General features: G+C 42.1%; 1 protein-coding gene across 1 annotated transcript in view; it reads left to right on the top strand.

The window, feature by feature from the left end:
• Coq2 (coenzyme Q2, polyprenyltransferase) overlaps positions 1 to 19121 on the top strand; it is a 34262-nt gene extending 15141 nt beyond the window's left edge. The window contains exons 3-7 of the mRNA XM_042668442.1: positions 944 to 1065; positions 2704 to 2789; positions 4732 to 4865; positions 7945 to 8133; positions 18260 to 19121. Coding sequence (XP_042524376.1) covers positions 944 to 1065; positions 2704 to 2789; positions 4732 to 4865; positions 7945 to 8133; positions 18260 to 18406 — 678 coding nt within the window. The 3' untranslated portion in view covers positions 18407 to 19121. The remainder of the gene's footprint in view (positions 1 to 943; positions 1066 to 2703; positions 2790 to 4731; positions 4866 to 7944; positions 8134 to 18259) is intronic.
• Positions 19122 to 23535: the final 4414 nt, after the last annotated feature.

The following is a 23535-nucleotide window of genomic DNA, read 5'->3' as shown; positions in this document are numbered from 1 at the left end:
ACTTTTTGGAATTTTGTTATAGATTTTAAAAAAAAAAGTCTCAAGGATTTTCTGCCTGAGCTAGCTTCAAACTACAATCCTCAGATCTCAGCCTCCTGAGTAGCTAGGATTACAGGTGTAAGCCTACTTGAACATAATTATTTCTAACCTAGAATCTGTTTTGTTTTAAGGTAGGAATGAGCAGTCAAAAGAGAATGAGTAGTGGGAATAGTTAGCACTTTCTAAAACTATTTTAAATATGCAATTTGATTTCTTGGAAGTATTTCTTTTTCTTTATTGTGAAAATACTGTACAGAGGAGTTACAATTACATGGACAAGATATTGAGTACATTTCTTATCAAGCATTGTAGCCTCCTCCTTTGTTTACCTTTCCCATCCCTTCCCAGCCTCACCCCACTCCCCCACCCAATCCCCCCCCCCATCACTAAAGTTGTAAAGTTCATTTTCGACATGACAACTTGTACTTCTCATTGTTGCAACGGGTCCACCTGTATCCTTATTTAAATTACTTGTTTTTCCCCTTCCCCCACAAATTATACTGACATCAAATACAGTGAAAGCAAGGGTTATACTGTGGGGGAGGGACATACAAAGCAACAAAGAAATAATCTTATAAATGCATTAGAAACAAATGCATGAAAGAAAAAAACATTTAAATACATATCTTAGGGTTAATTTTCCTAACTTCACCTTATCTGACCTTTTCTCCTTGACTCTGACATATACTAGATATTGCAAATAAGGGAAACCATGGGACCTGTTTCTTTGGGCTTGGCTTACTTCACTTCATATGATTTTTTTCTTGGAAGTATTTCAAATGTTGATTTTACTCTGTTCACATTTGTGCCTTAGTTCCTACCATGGTCCAGTCTCTTTAACTTAAGTGTTTAAATAACGGATTAGTCATTATGTGAGACTAAGGTATTCTTTTCCTGTGTGAAGGTTACAAGAACAGCAAATCGTCCTATAGCTGCTGGAGACATTTCAACTTTCCAGTCCTTTGTTTTTCTTGGAGGACAGCTGAGCTTGGCACTGGGTGTTCTTCTGTGTCTGAATTACTACAGGTATCTTTGGAATTACTACAGGTTTATTCAATGTGTTCTTCACAATTGTATGTAAAAATTGCTCCTTTAAAATAGAGAAATAGAATAAAGTAGAAATATTTATGCTGAGCCAGTGTTTATGGAAGCATTTTTACGTTCGTAAACATAAAAAAAGATTTTACAATTGGTGATGAATTACTGTTTTTATGTTTACTAACATAGTAAAATCTTCTTCAAGAATACTTTCAGCAAAAGGAGTTAAGAAATCAGCATTAATTTATTATGAATTACCTTCAGTATTTGTATTGTATATTCCCTATAGGACACAAGGTACTTTCATACACCCCCCTGTCTTTCTGTGATTTTATATATACTGAAAGTTCTGTCTGAAGTATATGAAAGTAGAAGTGACTATACTCATTTTGCAGAAGCAGAACTGTCTTTTCTAGGACCATACCACTAATCCAAATGACAAGGAAAAAGTGAGAGGCTTGCTCTAGTATTTTGTAGACAGACACACAGTTATATTTTTGTGCATTAGATGGCAGCTTACAAAGTGTTTCAGAGAGGGAGTAAAATTTTTAAAAGGAGGGGAGGGTGCCAGCAGATAGGCATGATTTTGTAGAGAGTAGGCTTTATTGTATGCATGCCTTGCCTTGATAGCATCAATTACAAGAAAACCCCCTTGGAAGATTATTCTTGGAGGGAGTGGAGTTAGATGAATTTGGTTTTAGATACCTAACAATATCTTATGTTTACATAGTTACTTTCCTTTCCGTGAAAAGTAACACCTCCTTCTAAATATAAGGAGGAACTAATGAATTCTCTATTAGGATTTTACAGTTTATTAGACACCATATGGTTCAAAAACAGTTTAGAGGTATTAATATATTTTGGATAATAGGCTGTGCTCTGATTACTTTGAGAACTGGGGATGTAGCTCAGTGTAAGAGTGTTTGCTTAGCATTCTCAATTAAAATTCTAATTATTCAGAAGGCTGAGATCTGAGGATAGAGGTTCACAGCCAGCCCAGGCAGGAAAGTCCTTGATACTCTTATCTCTAATTAACCACCAAAAAGCCAGAAGTGGAGCTATTGCCCAAGTAGTAGAGTGCTTACCTGGAGTTGAAAAGGTTAGGGCCCTTGTTTCAAGCCCCAGGACCAAGCATACACAAAAGACTCTTTTTATGCTTCATTTTCCTCATGTACAGAATGATCCCTTCTAGGATCATTATTTACATTGGAACAAGTTGACAATGTAAAATATTCCCAATTGAACCTGGTAAGTCAGACATGGGGGCTTATGCCTATACTGCTAGTCCTTGGAAGGTAGAGCAGGAAGCTCATGAGTTCATGGACAGCCTGGGTTACTTAGTGATGTCAACACTAACTTGGGCTACATAGTGAGATCCTATTTAAAAAGCAAAAAATATTTCCTAATATGAAAGTGCAGTATATGTTAGCTATTATTTCATTTGTCAGTTAACTTAAAACGTTTTTCTAATCATTCTTTTTAATAGGAAAAGTCAAAGTCTAGGAAGAGAATTTTATATAACAAAATACTACTTAAAAGGAAAATATCCTCCAGTTAGCATACTCATGTTCAAATAGTGATTTTCTGCATGATGGTAAGGTTGATGCAGTGTTTCTCTGTTTTCAGTATAGCTCTGGGAGCAGCATCCTTACTTCTCGTCATCACTTACCCACTAATGAAAAGAATCACATACTGGCCTCAGTTAGCCTTGGGTAAGCTGCAAATAGCTAAGTGTTTCTTTTGATACTCTCTAACCCTATTCCTCCTATATATTATATGTATATAGATAGAAATGCAATCGCAGGTCAGTCGGAAATTTCCTGAGCCAGGAATAAATTGACATATTTTTAAGGAGGGCAGTTAGTTACTGTTATTAGTAAAGAAATCTTATGTGGGCTGGGAAGGTGGCTCAGTGGTAGAGCGCTTGCCTTGCATGCCTGAGGCCCTGGGTTCGATTCCTCAGCACCACATGAGCAAAAAAGAAAAAAGCCGGAAGTGGCACTGTGGCTCAAGTGGTAGAGCGCTAGCCTTGAGCTGAAGAGCTGAGGGACAGCGCCCAGGCCCAGAGTTCAGGTCCCACGACCGGACCCCGCAAAAAAAAAAAAGAAATCTTACGTATTTATTGATTATTGTCATCATTATTACTATTTTCTGAAATGCTTTTTAAAACACTAGACATGTCATAAAGAGATGGTTGATCTAGGTATTGTAAAGAATTTGGGCAGGAGAAAAGCAAGGGTTAAAAGTGTATGTGATAGTTTAGTCCCTCATCTATAAAGTCATTCTTCAACTTGTCTGGAAGACATGAGTCTTTGAGTTTCCACAGCGCTCCAGTGCTTACATTCTTACCCATTTCAGTAACATTAATTCAACAAATAGTGACAGCCACCATTTCCTCCTCTTAATAAATTGTAAATAAAAATAAATTGTAAATAAAAAGTAATTCTTTATCTTTGACCTAGTATCTTAACATATGCAGCTTTTTGATGTTATTTGTTGGTTAAGAGGGGCAAGTAGGTGGGTAAATCAAACTACTGCAAAAACAAAAAAAGCCCAGATTTTTGTGTCCTATATCTAGAATACTCTATTCTGTTCCTAGAGTAGTCCTAGTTCTTTGAATCATTTTTCCAGTAAATAAAAGACCCAAAAGATGTTCTAAAAAAATTGTTGAGAGCCTAACTTAATGGGAAAGCTCTGATGAAATATATATATTTATCTTTTTCTAAGTTCCTATTTCTTTTCTGTCTCTGCACTTTTCATTATTAAAATAAAGTTTTAGAAGTACATTCACGGATGAACCTAGGAATCTTTAATAGAGGGAGCATAAGCAATTCCTCGCTTTAACAGTATTTTGAAGGCTGGCACCTTTACTTTAGACATTTATTGATGAGTTACAGAAGGTACTTGAAAATTAAAGATGACTAAAACCCAGTCTCATTTTAAAGAGCCAGAAGAGACAGCAGATAAGCAGGTCATTGAGTACAGTGTGGTATTAAGGAATACAGTAGGTGTGGAAGAAGGGTATTCTTATTAGAAATAGGCAATGTACGAGGGGAAAGAGCCAGGCACTGATGGCTCACACAAGTAATCCTAGCTACTCAGGAGACTGAGATTGAGAATTAAAGCTGTCCTAGGTACACAAATCTAAGAGACTCTTATCTCCAATTAACCAGCAAAAAGCCAGAAGTGGAGGTATGGCACAAGCCAACCCAGAGAGTGGGACCCTGAGAACTATCAGCTAATTAATTACTAATTAAACTCTGTTATCCTGTTTTCTTTTTTGTAAAGTGAAGGAACATGGACAATATCATACCGAGCCTACTATACAGCAAGTACTTAATACATGCTGACTTCCCTCTCCTTCCCTGTGGAATACTGAAGTACATTTTTTTTGGGGGGGGGGAGAAGGGGGTCCAGTCGTGGGGCCTGAACTCTGGGCCTGGGTGCTGTCACTCAGCTCCTTCAGCTCAAGGCTAGCGCTCTACCACTTGAGCCACAGTGCCACTTCTGACTTTTTTCTTTTTGCTTATGTGGTGCTGAGGAATCGAACCCAGGGCCTCATGCATGCAAGGCAAACGCTCTACCACTGAGCCACCTTCCCAGCCCCTGAAGTACATTTTGACCTTACCCCTCTTTTTGTTTTGTCAATTGTAGGGTTAACTTTTAATTGGGGAGCATTGCTTGGATGGTCTGCTATCAAGGGTTCCTGTGATCCATCTGTGTGCTTGCCTCTTTACTTTTCTGGAGTTATGTGGACACTGATATATGATACCATCTATGCCCATCAGGTAAAGAAGTTGTGTTTTTCTTTTTTAATTAATTTTTTTATTGTTATTATAAAGGTTATGTACAAAGGGGTTTCCATCTCATAAGTCAGGTAATGAGGACGTTTCTTTTTGGACAGTATTACCCCCTCCTTCACCTTCTTTCAGTTTTAGGTATTGTTTTCTAAACACTTAAAATAAGTACCAAATTAAGGGCAGTTGGGTTTTTTTGGTGTGTGTGGGTTTTTTTGTGTTACTGGTTTTTTGTTTTGGGGTTTTTTGGGGTTTTTTTTGCCAGTCTGGGCTTGAAGTCAGGATCTGGACACTATACCTGAGCTTCTTTTGTTCAAGGCTAGCACTCTACCACTTGAGCCACAGAGCCACTTCCAACCTTTTCTGTTTATGTGGTACTGAGGAATCGAACTTCATGCATGCTAGGAAAGCACTGTACCACTAAGCCACATTCCTAGCCCTGGAAATTTTTTCTTAATCTTAAGAAGAACAATATTTGTTTTATGTTTTATATGTGTTTACCAAAAAGCCAAAATTGGCTTATGACTTACACTTATGCTTTTTTACAGTTTTATTTTGTTTTATTTATAGGTATTTAAATGCTTTTTACTTTATGGCAAGCACTGTTTCAAATATTTTAGCAATATAAATTTAATCTCATAGTAGCCTACACAGAAAGGGCTAATAATCTTCATTTTACTGATGGAAAATGTGGAGAATTTTTTAAAGAATAGTACTACTGAGTGAAAGATATAAACATTTTGTAGCTCTTGGTACTATTTTGTCATAAGTTTAATTTTAGGAGTGCCTTTGTATGCTTTGATTGACATAACTTTTCACCTGAAAACTCATATTCGTGAAGTGTTAATGATTAGAATATTATTATTTACAACTGTGAAACTCAGGAATGATTTATAAGACCAAAACAGACACAGAGTTAAAACATTTTCATGCCATTTTAGCATGACTGTGACAAAGAATGGGTCAAATTGTGGGGAAATGTTTCTAATCAAGAAAAAAAAAGATCTGCCCAAGACAATGATTAGAGGTGCACACAGAGAAACAAGACAATGTATTGATTAAGGTAACAATCTAGAGACAGTAGGTTTGAACCTGAGCTCTGAAACCCACTAGTTACTTTTCCATTTATACTTTTTTTTTCCAACTTTATTGAGGTACAGTTGGCACTTGCCAAATTGTTTATATTCAAGTTTATGTAGTGTGACAATTAGATATTTTTTTGTTTGGGGGGATTTCTTTTGTTGCTGTTGTTTTTTGGTGGGCCTTGTACTTCTAGCTTCCTTGATATGCCTCTAACCCAGTAATGTGCTTTTGTTTTTATTTTTGTTTTTGCAGTATTGAAGATTGAACCCAATCCTCTGGTATGCTAAGCAAGTGCTCTACTACTTTAGCCATGCTCCCATGATTTGATATTTCATTATAAAGTGATTGCCAAAATTAAATTAATTGACACATGCATCATTGCAATTAGTTACCTTTTAAGGAGGTATGCATAGATTCATGAGCTTTAAAAAATATTTTTATCAGTACTTTTTTAAAATAGGGCAGTCTGTTCTCAATTATTTACTTAAAGGATGTGTCAAAAAGCCAGGCATGGTGGTATGTGCCTAAAACCCCAGAATTTATGAGGCTGAGGCAGGAGAATCATGAGTTCAAGACCAACCTGGGCTACAGAGTAAGTTAAGGCCAGTCTGAGCTTTATAGCAAGACCATCTCCAGAAAAAAATGTTCCATGATGTAATGAATTTCTTTTTCTTGAATTTCAATGTGGATTTTATCCTGTTTTCTTCTCCATCCTGTTTTCATCACTTCATTGCCTATATGTAATATATGAAGAAAGAGATCTGAAATCAGCCTCAGTTCCAAAGTGAAGCTTGGCAGTAGTTTAGGAGAGATACCATAAAGTCTGGAGCCAGTGATTAGAAAAGTTATACTTTGGGGCTGGGAAGGTGGCTCAGTGGTAGAGTGCTTCCCTTGCATGCATGAGGCCCTGGGTTTGATTCCTCAGCACCACATAAGCAAAAAGAAAAAAAGCCAGAAGTGGTGCTGTGGCTGAAGTGGTAGAGCACTAGCCTTGAGCTGAAGAGCTGAGGGACAGCACCCAGGCCTAGAGTTCAGCCCCAGGACCAACAAAAACACAAGTGGAATGTGTGATGGACATGGTTGTATAATGAGCTTGTTGTTCTTGTGTTGGGCCTGGGTGCTATCCTTCAGCTCAAGGCTAGCACTCTACCACTTGATCCACAGTGCCACTTCCAGTTTTTCTGGTAGTTTATTGGAGATAACAGTATCATGGACTTTCTTGCCCAGGCTGGCTTTGAACCATGATCTTCAAATCTCAGCCTCCTAAGTAGCTAAGATTATAGGCATGAGCCACCAGCACCCGGCTAATGAGCATTTTTATACATACATGATTTTAGCAAGATTGAAACTAAATGTACAAGATAATATTGAGACTTGAGAACTCTTAAGGTAGGAAGAAGCTATGTGTATTAAGAGTTGAGTTTAATCCTAATATATTTAAAGTGTAGTTAAAGTCATAGGAGTATAGGAAACAGAATGGCATGCAGACTTGGAACTGGATACTGATTTTAGCAGTAGTATTTAACTTGGATGTGGCCTCCATGTTTGCTTCTAATCAATTTGTTATTTCAGGAATATATCTGATATATATTAATTGTAATATATCTGCATGTTTGTTCTTCTAGATATTTCCTCTATACATAGGGGTGATGGCTATACAACTTTGTGACTGTTAAACTACTAAAATATACTGCTAAAGAATAAATGTGGAGGGCTGGGAAGGTGGCTCAGTAGTAGAGCACTTGCCTTGCATGCATGAGGCCCTGGGTTCCATTCCTCAGCACCACATAAGCAAAAAGAAAAAAAGCCAGAAGTGGTGCTGTGGCTCAAGTGGTAGAGCACTAGCCTTGAGCTGAAGAGCTGAGGGACAGCGCCCAGGCCCAGAGTTCAGGCCCCACAACCGGACCCCCCCCCCAAAAAAAAAAAAAGAATAAATGTGGATTTCATGATATGTGACTCTCAGTAACTTTATTATTTTCCATATTAGGACAAGAAAGACGATGTTCTGATTGGTCTGAAGTCCACAGCACTGCTGTTCAGAGAAAACACTAAGCAGTGGCTCAGTGGCTTCAGTGTTGCCATGCTGGGAGCACTGAGCCTGGTGGGTGTGAACAGCAGTCAGACTGCACCCTACTATACCGCTCTGGCCGCTGTCGGAGCCCACCTGGCTCACCAGGTTTGATCTTTTTTCCTACTTTTCCCTCAGTTTTTACCAGTATAAATTATAGCAATTACTTAAAATGCTGTGTGTGTTTTCAAGGCAAAGAACTTTTGAAACAAGTATTTGGCTTGGCTTGCCTTAAATTGTTCCCTCTCTGACCCAAGTTATATTTTTAAAAAGTTAGCTATATTATTTTTAGAGAAAATGATGAAAATCTGACCCTGGACTTGCCTTGTTGAATTTCTGGAACTACAACTGATGTGTCTGGGAAATTGTTTGAAGCTTATGATTTGAGTTGAATTATTATTTGACCCCAGAAGCAATCTGAAGAACTACTTTTTTGTGTGTGTCAGATCTCAGGCTTGAACTCAAGGCCTAAGCACTGTCCGTGAGTTTTTGTGCCAAGGCTAGTGCTCTACCATTTGAGCCATAGTTCCACTTCTAGCTTTTTGCTTGTTAATTAGAGATAAAAAGTCTCACAGACTTCCTTGCCAAGGCTGGCTTTGAAGTGTGATCTCAGCTTCCTGAGTGACTAGGATTATAGATATGAACAGGCACCTAGCTTCTTCCTTCTGGGTTCCTAGTCATATTGGCAAACTAATTCAGAAGTTTGGATTCCACTGGCATAGAAACCAATGACACATGAAACATGAAATGCTAAACTTTCTAGGCTCTGCCTCAATAGCAGGAAGCTCAGTGCTGGACAGTAACCAGCACTACATCCCTTCTCAGAAGCTTACATTGGGAGTCTACATTGTTGACTTACTAAATAGGTAAATAAAACCTTAATTTAGATAAATCAATTACTAATGAATAGATTACATCTATATCAGCAGTGCTGGGTGTTGTTTGTTTTAAGAGACTATAAGATATTTGTGACCTTTGTACAGCATTTTTACAATAAAAAGAACGTACCAAAAAACAGATATTTGTGAGCTATAATTAGCCGATCTCTGATTTGCAGATTAGGGCAGATTACTTGTCAATGTAGGCAAGACTTGTGAAACATAGTATGAGTAAACCAAAACCTTATATACAGTGTTCCCTGCTTTTTTTTTCCTCACTATGAATTCTGAACCACAGCACCACTTCCAGAATTCTAAATTATGAGTTGGTGATGCCCAGGATTTCACCATTTTCCTCTGAGTTTCTCAGCTTCCCTTTCTGGCCATAACTCAACTTCCCAAGGATTGTTATCATCAGTAGATTGTCTGGTCTGGATAGTGGCTATCCCTAATATTTAAATACTTGAATATTTAGATGGCAGAGCGAGGCAAACAATATGAGAATAACCAGATATATAAAAAAATATGTGGAAATCACTTGAAGAAAAAAATGTCATGTTAATTTTTAGTCCACAGACCCCATAATAAAAAATAGCCAGTTCAAGCCAAGCTTCTTGGCACATGCCTATAATCCCAGCACTCAGTAGGCAAAGAGTAAGAGAATCTGGAGCAGGATGCTAGCCTGGGGTGACTCCCTTTCAAAAATGAATGAATGGCCAGGCACACCAGTGGCTTACACCTATAATCCTACCTATTCAAGAGGCTGAAATCTGAAAGGATCATGGTTCAAAGCCAGCTGAGTAGGAAAGCCTATTAGACTATTATCTCCAATAAACTACCAAAGTGGAATTGTGGCTCAAGTGGTAGACTGCTACCCTTGAGCAAAAAAAGCTCAGGGAAAGCCGGGCGCTGGTGGCTCACCCCTGTAATACTAGCTACTCAGGAGGCTGAGATCTGAGGATCTTGGTTCAAAGCCAGCCCGGGCAGGAAAGACAGACTCCTATCTCCAATAAACCACCAGAAAACTGGAAGTGGCACTGTAGCTCAAGTGGTAGAGCACTCGCCTTGAGCTGAAGAGCTGAGGGACAGCACCCAGGCCCAGAGTTCAAGCCCCACAACCGACCAAAAAAAAAAAAAAAAGTTCAGGGACAGTGCCCAGGCAGAGTTGAAGCCCAGGATTAGCACCCAAAAACAAACAAACAAAAAAAATGTTAGTTCTTGGTATATTTGCAAGGTTACTCTGGTAAAAGGGAAAGTGTATGTTCTGGTCACTAGCTTCAGTTCTGGGTCTCTGGATGCCCTCATGATATATGAGGGAGATTGTAAATGTATGGCTACTACATTTTTGGTTATTATAAAACTCACCTAGTAAAAGGAGTTGTCCTGCCCAAATGCAGCTTTTTATCAGTGGAGAGACTGCTCCAAAGATAAAGCTAGACCCAGCAAGTAGGTGTTCCAAGATAGCAGACTTCAGATTGTCTGTGTAAGAAAGAACTTTCTAGATATAAGTTTAGTATTCCTTGTCTGAAATTCTGGGGGGGTTGGGGGGTGGGGGGGGGTTATTGTTGAAGGAGAAAATGTGTACCTGGGTAGGAAGTAACCCAAAAGGGCTGGGAAGGTGGCTCAGTGGTAGAGCGCTTGCCTTGCATGCATGAAGCCCTGGGTTCAATTCCTCAGCACCACATAAGCAAAAAGAAAAAAAGCCTGAAGTGGCGCTGTGGCTGAAGTGGTAGAGTGCTAGCCTTGAGCTGAAGAGCTGAGGGACAGCGCCCAGGCCCAGAGTTCAGGCCCCACAACCGGACCAAAAAAAAGAAAAGAAAAGAAAGTAACCCAAAAGACCACACAGAAGGAGTCACGTAGAAGGAAAGATTTATTGCCAGCAGAGCTGTCAAGGCCCTGTTCTAAAGAGGAAAGGGAGAAAAATGGCAGCTGTCTAGCTCTTTGGAGGCCCCTTTTATATCAGAGGTCGGAAGTGGGAGATGCCTCACCTACTGCGCAGTGCTGCCATTGAGGGCAGAGATTAGGCCTGCAAAGTGGGCATTTCCTTACATTTCCCCCCTTTTGGGTTTAATATGTACAGTACTGGGCAGGGAATATGGGCAAATGGAGCTACTTATTGCTGAGGGCGGGGGGACACTGTAAGGGAGAAGGGGTGCCAGGTACTGTACATGAAGTTGGCCAAGGTCATGATGGTTATGAAGGTGTTACTTGTCCACAGCAGGGTCCTCTGGTTCCTCGATGACTGGAGGAAGACCGGGTCCAGCCTTTTTTATCTGTAGAGATAGGGGTCCGGTTGGCTCAGATGTATATGAGGGTCCATCAGGCACATGACATTTAACATGCCGGATGTGAATCCAAGGTGGACAGCCCTGAACCTGCACAGCTGTGGGAGTAGAGAGTTACTGAGTAGGGTCTCTCCCACTTAGCAGAGAGCTTGGTGGAACTAAGTGCCCGTGGCAGGTAATTTCTTGAAATGTACACTAGGTCCCCAGCCTTGATGGAAGGCTCGGAGAGCAGTGTGGAGGGCTTAGGTTCATATTGGTCCACATACTAACAGAGAAAAGTGCGCAGGTGCTGAAGGAGAGGGGAAAACATTAGAGGGGAGGGGAGGGGAGCCAAGGGGAGTCCAAGGTCTGAAATAGGGAAGGCAAAGGTGGGCAGCCATACATAACTTCAAAAGGACTTAATGTTGGGGGGTTTTTTGGCAAGACTCTTAAGCAGAAAAGAGCTAAAGGTAAAAAGCTTTAGCTAATCTAGATGTAGTTCAAGGGACAGTTTGTTCAGAGTTTGCTTAAGGGAGCAGTTAGCACGTTCCACCTTTCCCAAGGACTGGGAGCAATAGGGAATATGGAAAGACCAGGAGGTATTTAGAGACCTGGCCAGTAGCTGGTCACGGAGGAGACAAATTCCAGTCCATTGTCCATCTGGATGGAAACAGGCAGACCAAAGCAGAACTATTTCCTATAAGAATTGCTGAGACACAGAGGAGGCCTTCTTGGTGGTGGGAAATGCCTCTGTCCATCCCATAAGGATATCTGCCAGCACCAGCAAGTACCTGTGGTCGGTTGGCATATGGATGAAGTCGATTTACCAATCTACTCCTGGGAGGTTACCTCGAGCCTAATGGGTTGGGAAGGGAGATGGCCGCACATTGGTATTTGGCATACTTCACAGGTTTGTGTCAGCTGCGTGAGGAATTGTGTTTTGGTCCCATTTATAGGAACTCCTTTAAGGCCCCTATCTGGGGGTGGAAAAGATGGTGAAGGTATTTAAAGATGTCCTGCCTAGAGGGAGGAGCAGGATCCTCTATTATTGGCAGTGTTACTGCCCATTGTTTTGATGATATAGCAGCTTGCTTGGCAGTTTCATCGGCCAGGTTGTTTCCCCTGGTTATTACTGAGTCATCTGACCTGTGGCTCCTGCAATGAACTATGCCGAAGGCTGAGGGGAGGAAAGGGGCCTTTAAGAGGTCAGTAATATAGAACCTACTTATTACTGAGGTTCCCTTCGTTGTTAGTAGGCCTCGTTCCTTCCAAATAGCTGCATGAGAAAGGATGGTATAGAAAGCATATTTAGAGTCTGTATACACCATCAGGGAATGTCCCGAGGCCAATTGTAAGGCCCCTGTTAGGGCTACTAATTTGGCCTGTTGATTGGTAGTGTGGAGAGGCAGAGGGCCAGACTCCACGACACGAGAGACTGACACAACAACATATCCAGCTACCTGTGAGCCTTCCCAAAGAAAGGAGCTATCATCAATGAGCCGGGTGAACTGTGAGTCCTTTAATGGCCCCTCACTAATAAGGTCTGGGTGAGGTAACAGGTCCTCCAGAGTCTGCACACAGGAGTGTGCTGACAAGGTCTCTGTATCTGGAGTGGGTAATAGGGTAGAGGGATTTAATGGAGGGCAGGACTGGAAGGTTAGCGTGGGTCCTCTACCAGCGACACCTGAAGGGAGAGAATACGGGAGGGAGACATAGTTTGCAACCCTTATAGGTTAGTAGCTCAGAAAGATGATGGTGGGAGAGAAGATGGTAAGGTTTGCACCAAAGGTTAGTTTTTTCGACTCCTGTTTCAGGACAGAAGGCGGCTAGAATGTGAAGGCAAGGAGCCCAGCCCCTAGTGGTGGGGGTCTAGGCATTTTGACAAATGAAGGTCCAATCTGTTGACCTAAAATTCCCAATGCAAAACCCTGGTTTTCAGTTACATACAGAAAGAATGGGTGTGAAAGATCTGGCAGCCTAAGAGCCCGGACCTGTAATAAGGCCCGTTGGAGTCTTCTGAAGGGAGAAATAAGAGAGCATGGAGATAAAAGGGTTTCTTCTGGTGGCCCTTTAGCTGCATCATATAAGGGGCATGTTAGAAGGGAGTAGTTAGGAATCCAAGACCTGAGATAGCCAGCTGGACCAAGGAAGGAGAGAAGCTCCGACTTATTAGAGGGGGTAGGGTATTTAGTAATCACTGTTTCCTGGGGATAGTGATGGCCTTGTGTGTGGGAGTGAGTTGAACACCCAGATAAGTCACAGATTTTTGAAAGACCTGTATCTTATTGGGTAAGACTCGATATCACCAGGAGGCCAGAAAGTTAAGAAGTATTACCGTATGGTTGTAACACAATTGCTTGGTGGGACTGCAGAGGAGAATATCATCCACATATTGGGTAAGGGTGGATGGTTCTATATTTAGGTCTCTTAAGTCCCTTGCTAAAGCTTGGCCAAGCAGATGGGGACTATCCCGGAACCCTGCGGCAGCACAGTCCAGGTGAGCTGAGTCGAGGTTTAGGTGACCGGGTCAGTCCACATAAAGGCAAAAAGGTCCTGGGAGGAGGGGGCTAAAGGGATAGTAAAAAAAGGCATCTTTTAAATCCAATCACTGGAATTGTGGAAAGCAATGTATAGGGGTTGGGCACAACAGGGTGTAGGGGGATAACAGCAGCATTTATAAGGCGAAGGTCCAGTACCAGGCGGAATGAACCGTTAGTTTTGGCTACTGCTAAAATCGGAGTATTATAGGGAGAGTCAGTGAGGGCATAACAGCCCTTTTCTTAGTAAGTCTTTTCTGATTGGTTGCAGTCCCAGAAGACTGCAGCCAGGGACAGGGTACTGGGGTTGTTAAGGGAAGCATTGGGGGTCCCTCAGAGATATGAATAGGAGGGTGGTGTTTAGCAAGAGGGCTTGTGGGTATCCCACACCTTGGGGTCCACCTCAGAGGGTGGAAAAGGGAATTCTGAGCTGTTGCTAGGTGAGCCTATTAAAGCCATCAACAAAGAGATTGCGGAGCAGGCCAAATCAATATCCTGTTGTGCCAGTTGGGAAGGTAGTAGGGTAATAGAGGCTCCAAATTTGGCCAAAAGGTCTCTGCCCAGCATTGGAACTGGGCAGTGGGGAATAATAAGGAAGGAGTGACGGTCACTCCTGAAAAATGACAAATGACAGGGCAGAGGGGTGGGGGGAAGAGGTTGTAAGGTTTTCCCTCCACCCCAACTATGAAGGTATCAGCTAGGTAGATGGCCGTGGAACTCAGTGTGTACCAATTACATAGTACCTGTATCCACCAAAAGCAAGGTCATCCTACCTGCAACGATGATTGTCACGCTGGGCTCCTGCTCAGTGATAGGAGTGGTCGGGGCCAGGAGTCCAGGGCTGCCTCAGTCTTCTCTGGCTGCCAGTCCCAGTGTGCCAGGAGGGGGCAATGGGGCCTTAGTAGATGGCCGCCATCCCAGAGAGGATGATGAACAGTCCACAGTCCAATGCCCTCAAACTTTGCAGTTGGGGCATGGTCAGTTTGGCTCACGTGGCTGTGGGCAGGCTGAGGCCCTAAGGCCTGGCTGGCCACATCAGTAGCAGAGCTTCTTGTGGGGGAGGGAGGGGGAGGTTTCCATCCAGTGCCCCTTTCAACCACAGATATAGCAGGTCTCAGATGGACCCTGTCGGGAAGGGGTTGGTAGATTTGGGCTAGCATCTGGTACTTGAGCTGTTTGGCCTTTTCCTCCCTGCTGTGATACACCTTAAAGGCTGCCTCCATAGCCTCACTAGTGGGTGTTAAGGGCCCCCTGTCTAGTTTGTTTGTTTTTTTTTTAACTTATCCTGGATGTCTGGAGCGATTAATAAAATGAGTCATTAAACAGCGTTTTCCATCCACAGACTTGGGGTCTAGGTTAATATACTGAGCCCGAAAGACAGATGGGTTTTCATTTTTGTTTTGTATGACCGTGGCCATTTTGTCATAGTCATGGTTTTGGGGCCTGCCTGTTTGAGACCCTCCATTATGCAGGCAATAAATTGGTTTTGCCTTTGGTGACCTCCCGGGGAATTGTAATCCCAGTGAGGTTCCAGGTCTGGCACTGCCTCAGTCCCTGTTGGGTGAGGGGGATAGTCCTGTGGGTCTCATCTGCTTAGCAGCGGGCCTTTTCCCAAGCATCCCGCTGTTCCCCTGGTAGAAGGGTATCACTCAAGATGATGTCTACATCACGCCCTAGGAGCACATGCGCAGCTCCTTGATGGAGGCAGTGGGATTGGCGGAGGAAGGTCCCAGGCGCATCTCCATCTGTGCTAGGCCATTTAATGAGAACGGCGTGCGCACTGTGACTATCCCACCGGCCCCTGCCACCTCACGTAACGGGAGAACTGGGCTGAGGCAGAACTCTGGTCTGGAGCAGGCTCTGGGCCTGGGTAAGGGTGCTACTCAATGCTTCCGTCAGGCACGCAACAGCCTCCAGGGCATCTTTCAGCCGAGACAGCTGGTGGGCAGTGGCCAGGCCAGGTGCGCTTTTGTCCTGTGGGAGAGGAAGGGGTGCCGATGGAAGGGGGCCGGCGTGGCCTTGGATGGCGCGGAGCGGAGAGTGCGGGGACAGGTGACGGGCGGGCTGGGGGCTGCCACCTCTGGCGGAAGTTCCACCTCCTCTGGAGGAAGTCCCACCCCCTTTGGCAGAGGTCCCACCTCCTTGGGCGCAGTGGGAGGGGCTGTTGCCCCACATGTTCGAAATGGTGACAACTTAGAGAGTCTGGGTTATAAGCCCGTGGCCTTGTGGCCAGAAGGAGTTGGGCAGGAGAATGCAAGGACTCGGGAAGAAGTTTCGGAGGAAGGAGGAAGGAGAAAAAGAAAGAGAAGGCATCTAGGTAGCTAGCTTCCTTTAACTTGCCCAACCGCCTGCAGAAGTTGGATAGATTCTGCATGATATCAGGATCCAGTGTCCCATGAATGGGCCACGTGGACGATTGTCTAGTGGGTACTTGGGCCAGATCTCAGTACAGAAATGTATTCGCTTCTGTGAATCAATGTCAGACTCAAGGTTAAGCATTTGTAGATTGTTTAGGAGAAAACCCAAGGGGGAGTCCTGAGGAATGTCAGGAATATTAGATTGTGTCCTGACCATGGTAAGTGATCTGGAACCAGAAGCTGCTGCGAAGCATCCTACACAGTGCAATTTGGCTCAGAAAGTGGGAAACAACCGGTGGGAAATGTTGTCACGTTTCTCCAGGGAGGCCCTCAGAAATGTAGCTTAGATACTTGGCCAAGTTTTTCGGGGGTGGGCCCTGAAGCTCCCTGAGAGAGAAACAGAGCCTGCACAGTGAAATCTAAGCCTCTAGACTCTTCACTTACCTAGGGGTAGGACTACTAGGAAACCAGCTCAGCAGTCTTTTGGGTCTGCCTAGAATCGGGGGTTAGGTCCCGGGGTTGCTGGCAGTCATTGGGGGGAGGGAGCGAATCCACCGGGGAGCCTATCCCCCTATGGGCCACAAATGAAGGAGAAAATGTAACCTGGGTAGGAAGTAACCCAAACAAAGTAACCCAAAAGACCACACAGACAGAAGTCAAGTAGAAGAAAAGATTTATTGCCAGCAGAGCTGACAAGGCCCTGTTCTAAAGAGGAAAGGGAAAAAATAGCGCCATCTGACTCTTTGGAGGCCCCTTTTTATCAGAGGCTGGAAGTGGGAGGTGCCTCACCTACTGCAGTGCTGCCTTGGAGGGCAGAGATTAGGCCTGCAAAGTGGGCTTTTCCTTACAGTTGTTTTGGGTGTTGTTTTTTTTTCCCAGTTTGGGGGAATGAAACCTTAGTCTAAGCACAAAACATTTGTATTTTATATATTAGTTATTCCTGTAGCCTGAAGGTAACTTTTTTGTGTGCATCTTTTATAAATTTGTATGTTTTACTAGATTTAATTCTTAATCATACTATAAAATGTTACACTCTTTGTAAACCATTTGATTTGTTTACAGTGTTATTGAACATAAGTAACTTGAGGGCTCAATTGCTCTTTTTTTAATTTAAATTTTAATTTTATTGTCAAGGTGATGTACATAGCAGTTACAGTTTCATAAGTAAGATAGTACATTTCTTGTCAAACTTGTTACTGATATTTTTAGCGCACCGGCCTTTCTTATGCAGTCACGGGTGGGGGATTTTCCACATGTGGTGTCCTATCAACTTTGATGTCAGTATTAGACATTGGAGCAAATCAGATTTCTTTTTTGTTCTGACCCTAAGGCTGAACTCAGGGCCAAGGTGCTGTCCTTCAGCTTTTGTGTTCAAGGCTAGCTCTCTTACCATTTGAGCCACAGCACCACTTCCAGCTTTTTGATGATTAACTATCCAGTTTTTTGCGCCCAGGATGGCTTCTGTGATCTTCAGATCTCAGCCTTCAGAGTAGCTGGGATTATAGACATGAGCCACCAACGTCCTTTAAAGTAACCTCCTGCCTCTCAAAGCATTTTCATGCTTCTCAGCCAGAAAGGGTCTTTTTTGTTTCTTTTCTTTTTTATGAGTGTACATTAGTTATACCAAGGAATTTCATTGTGATATTTCCAAGTACGTACAATGTACTTTGATACAATTCACCCTCACTATTATATTCCTTAGCCCCTTTATGCCTCCCTTTTCGTCCAACAGTATTTAGTATTTAGCAGGTGTTATTATACCTTCATATATACATATATATGTATACATATATGTGTATGTAAACATATACATGTATGTAGATGTGTGTATTATGTAATGTACCTTGATCATGTTCATTACCAGTACCTCTGATCCCCTGTCCATACTGCCCCCCTTTATTATTATTGTTACAACAACAGGTCTTAATTCCACATATAAGCAAAAACATGCTATATTTGGCTTTTTAAGCTTATCAGCCAGAAGTTTTTTAATAAATTTAAACAGCTTAGATATTTCCCAGTGAAAATTATGATAGGTTTTTCTATATTGGAAGATAATTTGGGACATAAGAAGGGTTTCTCATTATTTAAAATTCTATCACTAAATACTATTTCCTTCTCTGTATTCATCTGTTTATTTGTGATTGCCCCAAAGTCCAGGCTAGATTCTAATGAAGCATTGTGTTATTCTCTTACAGATTTACACTCTAGACATCCACAGTCCTGCAGATTGTTGGCATAAATTTGTCTCCAACCGAACAGTAGGAATGATCCTTTTTTTAGGGATCATCCTTGGAAATTTATGGAAAGAAAAGAAGACAGATCAAATAAACAAACAAAGATAGTAGAATAGGAAATTGCCCAATGAACTAGGAGAAGTAACACAGCTTTAATGCCAGCATTCAGGAAGTAGAAACAGGAGGATCAAGAGTTCAAGACCAGCCTGGGCTACAAGCTACATCATAAGACAATTCTCCTTAAAAACCATAGGATGGGGATGAAGTTCAGTAGCAGAGCACATACCCAGAATGTGCCAGGCTCTGAATATCCTCAGCACCTAAAAACGAAAATTAGCAAATAGTTTATCTAGGAATTATGAAAATATTTTTTAAGAAAACATTCTCAGTTCTTATAACCACATTATTAGATTTGAATGACTAGCCAGTTACAATATGTTAAAGAAGAACCAGATGAAGATTTAGAGCATATTTTCCTTGATTCAAGTAATTCAACTGTTTCCTAGCAAAATTGTCTCTAGTCTCAAAAATTAGGGGCTCTTTGGGATTAAGTTGATACATTCTTTTGCCTTTTATAAAAGTTGTAGGAATTGGATGAGTTTTAGCACTTTAGAGAAAACCTGATATGTGTCTTATCTAAATAAATGTCTTCTTGATCTGTAGAAAAATGAACTTTTTTTAGGGGAAAAAAGTTCTAATGGAAAGTTGGAGAATATTGTTATTTTTTGTAACCATCACCCTCAACTAAAAGCTGTAATTTAGGAAAATATTACATTGTGTTTTATAATAATTTAAACAGCAAATAAAATTTTTACATATTATAGCCATGTTGTTACCAAACCTGACTTGTCTTTGAGAGATTCCGTCCATGGGCAATCACAGTGACCACTATAAGCAGTCACCTGGGGTGGTTTTAATCTCTATTTCTTTATCCCATCAAAACAATTTGTAAAACATTGACAGATTATTTAAATAACTATTTCCTTCCTACCCACTTCATTGTTTCCAACACAGCCACTGGAGTAATTCTTTAAAAGCATAAGTAAAGTCAGTTCATCCCTCCACCCAGAACCTTCCAGAATCTCCCCAGGCCTCTCACTTCACGCTCAGCACTGTTATCTGCTGGGCCTCCATGATCTGGCCTCATTTCTGCATATGTTTTGTACACCAGGCTGTTTACTTCAACATCTGAGTCAGACTGGCCAGCGTGCTACCCCCATGGATTTTGCATATGCTGTTCACTTTTTCTTTAGTGAAAATTATGTCCTGTTTCTGCACTTCAGATCTCTTAAATATTGCCCTCAGAGAGGCTCTTTTTAGCTACTCTGTCAAAACTTGCCACCAAATACCACTCTTGTTTCCTGTCTCTGCTCTTCATTGTTTCCCTCCCTACCCCACCCTGCTTTGACATTTGTAATTGTAGCCCGAATATATTTTGCTTGATTTACCTGGCTTTCAAGGGCAGTGAAGTGATGTCTGTATGGGTGGTGGGCAGCAGTAAGTGTTAACTTGCCTAATAACGATGACAGCAGTAGGCAGCAAACATAAGCCCTTATGTACGCCAGAAATAAGCATAGGAAAACCTATTTAGCTGTTTATTCGGCAAACACTGAGCCACTGGAAGTGTTTAGACTGGGGATGGTAGCCACAGCTGTCACCTGCAGCACGGAGTGAAAGGGAAGACTGGGAGTTCTGTTCTCTATTAAGGAAACATGTTGCCTATATTTTTGTCTAATTTTCACTCTATCAAGATATACACTATTTAAAGCTATATTGATTTCTGTTTTCTTTTCTTTTTTTTTTTTTTTTGGGTCCGGTCGTGGGGCCTGAACTCTGGGCCTGGGCACTGTCCCTCAGCTCTTCAGCTCAAGGCTAGCGCTCTACCACTTGAGCCACAGTGCCACTTCCGGCTTTTTTTTCTTTTTGCTTATGTGGTGCTGAGGAATCGAACCCAGGGCCTCGAGCATGCAAGGCAAGCGCTCTACCACTGAGCTACCTTCCCAGCCCGATTTCTGGCTTCTTAAAAACAACTTTCTGCAGGGGACTGGAGGCTCATGCCTGTAGTCCTAACTACCTAGGAGGCTGAGATCTTTATCTCCAATTAACCACCTAAAAACTGGGAGTGGAGCTGTGGCTCAGAGTAATGAATGCCAGCCTTGAGCAAGGAAAAAAACTTAGGAATAGCATCTAAGCCCTGAGTTCAGGCCCCATGACTGACAAAGAAAAGAATCTTTTTTATATTAACCCTGGCTCCAGTTAGAGGGAGATCATTGCAATGTCTTTCAGTTTTATTTCATTTTCTAGTTAGTTGATGGAAGCTAAAAATCAAACTAATCTTAGACTCAATAAAAACCTTAGAAATATTCATGATTAGTGGGAACAGGAGAATAGGTTAATTTACACATGCTGTTGCTTAAAGCTGGGTACCTGTATTCCTGGCTGCTCAAGAGGCTGAGATTTCCTGAGTGGAGATGGGAGGGAAGAAGTGAGAGAGAATGAGAAAACAGATGACACTACAAAAGGAAATGTACTTACTCCCTGACATATGTAAATGTACCCCTCTGTACATCACCTCTATAATAAGCTCGGGGACAACGCCTAACACACACTCACAAAAAAAAAAAAAAAAACGAAGCTTAAACTTAATAGAATTATTTTAGTTCTTTTCCATTTCTCCTGACTGTAGAAAGGCTGAAGTAATACAGGTGGGTAAGAGGGTAGGTAGAAAAGGTAAAATGGGTGATTTGCCACTACAATCAAGAGCTCAAAGCAGTTTGGATTGGAGAGAGGCATATTAGCCATCCATATATGAGACAGGTCGCTGTACCCAAGACAGCAGCAGGATGCTGCCAGGAACACATAAGGACTGAGTGGACATCTATCCCAAGGCCCTTATGCCTCAGCCACTCTGGGTTTGTGAGGTTGAAGCATGTAATTGGACTTTTAGACTGTGGACAGTGGGGTGGGAACTAGCTCTAAAACATGTATCACAAGTGCTGTCTCCCTCTTTTTCTGGGTTTCCCTGCTAATGATAAAATGTCTTCACCATTGGGAGGCAAGGGAAGAAACTGAAAGGAAATGTACTCATTACCTCACTCATATAATTGCAATCCCTCCATACATCACCTTTAAAATAGCAGTAAATTAGAAGAAAAAAGTCTTCACAATCATCCCACACCCTGTTTTCTAGCTCAGCCTACTTAGAGGATCTGTGGTCTCACTGATCACAGATCACATTCAGCTCCCTCATGCCATGCCTCTGGGACACCACCAGGCCTAACTTTTCAAATACTATATATAAGTCCCAGCATAAAAGTGCAGATTAAAGGCACTTCTCAGCCTCCCTTTTCCTAAAAAGTCACACCATAGTGAAAATCACTCATCCCCTAACTTTACTTTCAGAGAACTTAGCTTACAGATATAATTTATCCTATCCAGAAAAGGTTGTTGCCATGGGAGAATTAATAGAATGAACATTTAAGTCTATGCAGTTGTTAATTAAATGACTTAAAGCAAACTATACCTACCTTTTTAGCCTCCATTTATGTCTCAAGTTAGAAGTGAGCCTGAGCTACACAGTTCTCACTCTTACCACTGAAAGAGGGAGAAAAGAAGGAAGGGGGAAACTTTTTTGCTCCTCAGCTCTACATCCATCCTTCAGTGCCTACTCTGCCCTACTAGAGCTGAGCCCTGTTAGTTTATCTGTCTGCTTAGTTTGCATGATCTTAAACTAGAGGTACAAGATATTAGAGAGACACTTCAGAGAGAAGGGGCTCCTTTTCTTGGTTCAAGTCTGCCTCTTGCTTTTTGTCAGCAGCCATAACAATCCACCCCAGATGTGATGGCTGAATTTTGTCCTTGCCAAACTGATGTGTTGAATTCCTATCCCCTAGTACCTCAGAATGTGGCTTTCTTTTCACTTTTTCCTCTTTTCTCTTCCTCCTCTTCTACCTCAGCCTAATATGAAGATAGAGTTTTGAAGGATATGATTAAGGTTGAGATCAGTAGTTGCTCACTCAACCTTAGAGCAGAAGAACAAGTACGAGCCAAGGAAAGAGATCCTTCCTTGCCAACATTTGATGGGACTTCTAGCCTCCAAACTATGAGGAAATAAATTTCTGTTAAGTACCAGACTATGGTTTATTGTTATGTCAATCTTAGAATCAAATACGGCAGCTGCACACACAGAACATAGAGTCCTTGGCAAGTTCTCCAACCCAGCCTGGCAACCAAGCCCCATTTCAAACCCACCTAACAGCAGGCCTCATGGTACCAAGATGGTAAATGGACTCTTACTATCCTAAACTTCCACACAGACTATTCACCAGCCTTGTTCTTCCTCTGCCCTGTGGTGGGGGTGCCATGCTTGGTACATGTTCCATACTGCCCAGTTCTGGCCGTGATTTCCTTGTCATTCACATTTCTCAAGCTACTAGAAGGTGTCTCCTGCTTCTCCAGTGACTATAGACAAGTCCTGTCTGGCTCAGCCTGGCAAATTTGTCCAGTGGGCTGCAACAGCCTCTTCTCTAACAAGTCTTGAGTTCCAGTCTAAGAGGTACTCCTTTCAAGTTTTCCTTCCTTGGATACTTTTATCAGTCCTAAAGTATTCTTATGAGTTCCTCTTACCTTTTATAATAATTTCCTTAGTTAACAAATTTGGGGGTGGGGAGACCAAAATAGGGTTTGAACTTAGGGCTGGACACTTGCAATACTTGCAATATTGTTGAACCATGCCTCCAACCCTGTTTTCCACTGGTTCTTGTTAGGATAGGGTCTCGCTTCCCAACCAAGCATCCACCTGAGCTGAGACTCTGCTTCCTTTAGTCTGTCTATCATTGCTGGATTGTAGATATGGGCCACCATATCCAGCTTTACCCTGTGGAGACCAAGTCTCTTGGACTTTTCTGCCTAGGCTGGTCTGGCACCAGGATCCTCCCAGTCTCAGTCCCCTATCCCTACATAACTACGATTACAAGCATGAGTCATGGGTGCCTGGCTCCTGATAATAACTCATATTACTTTACTGTCCAGATTATGTTTGGACTCTGATCTATTACCAAGTCTGACTGTACAGAAATGGTGTTGGGAAGAAGATATAGCTACAGATAGGAATTACAGGTTGAGTCCTTTGATTGGGACATAGTACTGAGCTCCTTGCCAGTGGGAAATGGAAAGCTATTAATCGATGCCATACAGGGGTATCACAAGCTATCCCCTGCAGCTAATTGCAATGAAAT

The sequence above is a fragment of the Dipodomys spectabilis genome, unplaced genomic scaffold, assembly GCF_019054845.1.
Source record: "Dipodomys spectabilis isolate Male_0828 unplaced genomic scaffold, ASM1905484v1 ptg000436l, whole genome shotgun sequence".
NCBI classification, from domain to species: Eukaryota; Metazoa; Chordata; class Mammalia; order Rodentia; family Heteromyidae; genus Dipodomys; species Dipodomys spectabilis.
Note: the sequence above shows the minus strand (reverse complement) of the source record. Positions and strands in the feature narration are given on the sequence as shown.